A 4724-nucleotide genomic window follows, 5' to 3' on the forward strand; every position below is an offset into this window, starting at 1 on the left:
TGAGTTGACAAATGTGCAGCTCCAGTCTCAGGATTACCCAGCACCCAACATAATGAAGACTCAAGTCTATCGTCCGCCTCCCCCGTACCCGTACCCCAGGCCTGCAAACAGTACTCCAGACCTTTCCCGGCACATCTACATCAGCAGCAGCAACCCAGATCTCATCACCAGGCGAGTGCACCACTCTGTGCAGATGTTCCAGGAGGACAGCTTGCCTGTGGCTCATTCTCTTCAGGAGGTCAGTGAACCTCTGACGTCGGCACGCCACGCTCAGCTGCAGAAAAGGAACAGTATTGAAATAGCTGGCTTGACTCCCAGCTTTGAAGGAATAAGAATTAAAGAGAGGACCATGTCAGCTTCTGCAGCAGATGTGGCTCTTCCAAGAGTTATCTCAGAAGGATCACAGCCCAACATTCTGATGGAGAGAACGAAGCAAAAAGAAGGTGAGCAAGAAGAGTGCGTGAACTGTGATCACAAGAAAACCCTGTCAGATGCCACTATGCTGATTCACAGTAGTGAGGAAGAAGAAGAATTTGAAGAAGAGAATAAGGCCAGTACAAGTCTTTCTCCTCTCCCTGAAGATCAAACCCAACTTTCATCTGTTATGGGAGGTTATTCTCATGATTCAGTACTAAACTACCCTTACAGCTCTGTTGCTTCATCTGCTGGCCCTTTGCATATCCTTGAGCCTAAATTACACATCACAGAGGCAGAAAAGAGAATGAAAGATATGAGCCCTGTTCATTTACTAGTAGAAACCCAGGTACAGAGAAGAGGGGAAGGACTGCTTACTCCATCTATGTCAGAATCTGATCTTACAACATCAGGGAGATACAGAGTAAGGAAAGATTCAGTAAAGAAGAGACCTGTGTCCGATCTTTTGTCTGGGAAGAAGAATATTGTGGAAGGCCTTCCCCCTCTAGGTGTAAGTGGATACTATTTGTCTTGAGTTGTCTGTAGCAGTTGATTGTTGTTTTTGTTTGAGGTTTAGGGTTCTTTTAGTCAGTCTGAGATGCTTTTAAAATATTTGAATTAAAGCTACCTTAAGCTTGACCTTTATATTTCTATGTTTCCCTGGTTAACTTTGCTTAGCTGTCTTTTATCCCCTTCTCTGCCATGTCTGAGTTCTGTTTGCTTAGTCCACCCACACAAATCCAGCTGTGCAGTCTCCATCCATCTGAAAACCTAACCTGGCTAGGAACTTTAGAAAGAGCTAATTTAAAATCAGTTCTACATGCCTATTCTGCCCTACTTCTTATCTGGAGCAGAAGCAACTCTTTTCTATTCAACTTTCTTATCTTCCTCTCACTGAAAAATGATATGTAGCCAAAATGTTTACTTTTAAAAAAAATTGTTTACCTGCTTCTTCTGACCTAAGAGGGAAGCTGACACCTTAAGGAATAAATTCTTTCCTTGCATTTTCTTCTTTACTTCATGCCTTCCTTTTTTCATATCCTCTCCCTTTTGCCTTCTCTTCAAGCTGTTTTTATCCCACTGAAGGTATTTCTTGCTTGCCATATCTCTTTCTCCTGCTCCAATCTTAGGACACCCTAAATAGTGAAAAACTGCAAGTTTCACCTTTTCCGTAATTCCCACCTCACAGAAACATCAAGGTCTGTGTGGACTGCACAATTTCACTGGCACTCTTTAGTGCCCACTTTGCTTTAAAATTTTGTTCAGTTTAGTGTAGTTTGTGGCAGATTTCAGATGCTAATAGAGGAAGACCATTTTATAAAATTATTTTGCCTTTTAAATTTGATTGATAGCTGAGTTAGTGTCAAATAGTTTCCTGCACAAACTGGACTGCAGGGGAGCTGCTATATAAATTGTACTGCTGTGGTAATAGCAGATATTGCAAAAACTAACCTGTGCAAAAGCTGTGTATTGAAATAGTTACTACTCTCACAAGTTTTTGTCTGTCAGCTAGACATGGAGCTGAACGCAATTAAATGAACCTCCATCAACTTGTATGTTTTTCTACATTTTTTTCTCCTGTTTTTTAATGTGGCTGTAAGGAAAAAAAGGGATAGCTTTGTCCTTGTGATCACATTTAGATAGTTACTTAGTACTTGTTCTCCAAAAGATACATTTTCAGACAGTAATGTGTCTACCAATCGTACCCTGCTTTTCTTTTTGACAGGTCGTTATGGTGTGTTCCTGTCAACATTTAAATTAAATTGATATTAGAACCTTTTCATTGCAAGTGTTTGTAACATAGTTTCTGCTTCAGAAACATTTAAGTGTTGTTGCATAATACAGAACATTACCTTTCTGTATTCACAATGGAGATGAATATCCTAGTTACAAAGCTGGCCCCAACCAATGCTTGCACATTTTGCTTTTCAATGAACTTTTATTGTTGTGTTTATGTTCACTTCACTTTTAAATGCAGTCTCATCCTGTTAGGTTTGTCTTCCTATTTCTTACCACCATTTAACTTTTGACAGCATTATCATTCAAGCAGCACATGTGCTCATATTTTCCGTGTATTTTTGTTAACAATTAAACTTAGCAATGGCGGGAATGGTGAAGTTTCCTCTTACCCATTTTAAAAGAATAATTTGAATTGATTCCTTCATAGAAATCCCCTTTGACATTTTTTACCAAATAATGAATGGTAATTCTGTAATTTAGATTCGTGGCCCAGTCCAGGACTCAAATGTGTCTGCAGTTCTGTATTCGTGTTTTGTATGTCAAGTTTGTTGCAAACTTAGTAAAACATTTAACCATATCCAAATATCTTAAAGGTATATGGTCATTGCCTGATTGTCGGGAAGAAAAGTGCCTGCAAACTGAATAGCCTAGTAAGGAATCGTTGTTATGTATTTTTGGGTTTGGGAAATGTTCCCAGGTCTGTTCAAGAATGTTAAGTATCTGCAGTTGCCACCTCACACCCTCAGTGGTGAGCTTTGTAGAGAACAATATTTGTGATTCTCATGCAGTTTCATTAACCTGTCTGGAATGAAGACAGACCTGTGTTGTGTCCCTGGAGGAATGTAGTCCCACCACCCTAATCTCTCACTGCAGTGTTTATCAAGGAAAAAGGTCAGAGCTGTTCACAGAAGGGGCCAGAGAAGGATCTTTTGCTTAGCTGAACTCATCTGGTTTCTGCTTTATAACTTCATCAGATATTTAAGAATATTTACAAGTTTTAGCTTTTCTTTTGCAGGGTATGAAAAAAAATAAAAATGATGCAAAAAAAATGGGGCCTCTGAAGCTAGCTGCCCTAAATGGACTGGCATTGACTAGGATGCCTCTGCCAGATGAGGGGAAGGAAGAATCGACGAGAGCAACAAATGATGAACGAGTATGTTGAAGTTTTTTAATGCTTGATTTACAATAGCAATTTTTCAAAATCACATGCTTATGAATGGTACATTTTGTTGACTGTAAAATGCTTCATATTAGGGCAACTCAAATGCTGAGAACAGAAACAAAATAAAAATATTCCAGATTGACAAATCATTGCTAGAAGTATTGGATGTAATTCAGATTTTTCTTTAAGATGACAGTGATTCAACTATAGTTTACCCTTTGAACATACAGGAAGTGAATTAACTAATACCTACTGATATATTTTTGTGCAATTCATCCTGCTTTCTCTCTTAATTTTGGGTTTTCCAGAGTGAAAATGTGGGAAATTTAAAATTCTGAGCGTGAGATTGATTTTATTTGCAGTTATTAGTAATTCATATGGTGTTTAGAGTAAGTTTGAAGTTAAATTGCATCCCCAGAATACAACTTATGCAGATTGAATTTATCTGTTTTGTTCACGTAGAGCCCAAAAATATAGATAGAACTTGTTTGATGTGCTGAAATTTTAAACTCAGTAGAGGATGTCAGATCAATGAGAGGACATCAGGTTCTAGAATTTGAGGATCATTCTTTGAGAAATATAAGACTCCATCAGCTCGTGTCAGGATAAAGAAATGTAAAAGTAAAAACTAGTAAAAAAATGCTCAGCTTCATGCTGTTGTCAGTTTAAATATGTGACTTTAGCCTAAAGATAATAAATGAGTTTGTGCAGTTGATGTATTGTTGTGCAAATTGCATACGAGGGAAGTTTACACCTTCCTCTGTAACATTTGGCATACTTACTTGATATAAGACACTCCTATGACCTGATACCACAGAGCAGTTGCTGTAAGAATCTGGGGACATGTGACATAGATGAAATTTTCTGGCTGAAATCTTACATATTATTCCTACTTATTGTTGGCAGAGAGATGCAGAAATTCCAGAAGTGTCTTATGATTTAGAAACAACTTGGTTTCGAAAGAATAAAGGGGAGGAGGGAGTAGTTTATTAAATAAAAAAGATTGAATTATACTATTAGAAAAAAAATCTGGGTTTATACTTTAACTGCAGCAAGTTTCTAAGGCAGCTTTCCTGCCTTAGAAACTTGCTGCAGTTAAAGTATAAACCCAAATATTTTTCTAATAGTTTTCCTCCATCCAAAAAAACTAGGTTTGTGAGGTTTTTTATTATTATTTTTGAGTTTATTCTAAGGTTAAAGGAGACCTTTAAAATGATGTCACCTAGCTGCTATATTGAGCAGGTGGATCAAAGGTATTTGAAGCAGTATGCAGTATGGTACAGCTGTCTGGTTGGCCAATTTTTTTCTCCCCAGATGGACTGTCTTTACAGAAAATATGAAGTAATTTTTCCTTTACCAGCAGTATCCAAATAAATCTTTGTGACCTAGTGAAGTATAACAGGCTGCT

The 4724-nt window shown here is 37.8% G+C and overlaps 1 protein-coding gene across 2 annotated transcripts in view; it reads left to right on the forward strand.

The window, feature by feature from the left end:
- PTPN21 (protein tyrosine phosphatase non-receptor type 21) overlaps positions 1–4724 on the forward strand; it is a 41932-nt gene that overhangs the window by 28652 nt on the left and 8556 nt on the right. For both annotated transcript variants that reach the window (XM_031065588.1, XM_031065582.1), the window contains exons 13-14: positions 1–925; positions 3170–3307. The exon at positions 1–925 is cut by the window's left edge and continues 532 nt beyond it. In XM_031065588.1, coding sequence (XP_030921448.1) covers positions 1–925; positions 3170–3307 — 1063 coding nt within the window. The remainder of the gene's footprint in view (positions 926–3169; positions 3308–4724) is intronic.

This window comes from Geospiza fortis, unplaced genomic scaffold (genome assembly GCF_000277835.1).
Source record: "Geospiza fortis unplaced genomic scaffold, GeoFor_1.0 scaffold54, whole genome shotgun sequence".
NCBI classification, from domain to species: Eukaryota; Metazoa; Chordata; class Aves; order Passeriformes; family Thraupidae; genus Geospiza; species Geospiza fortis.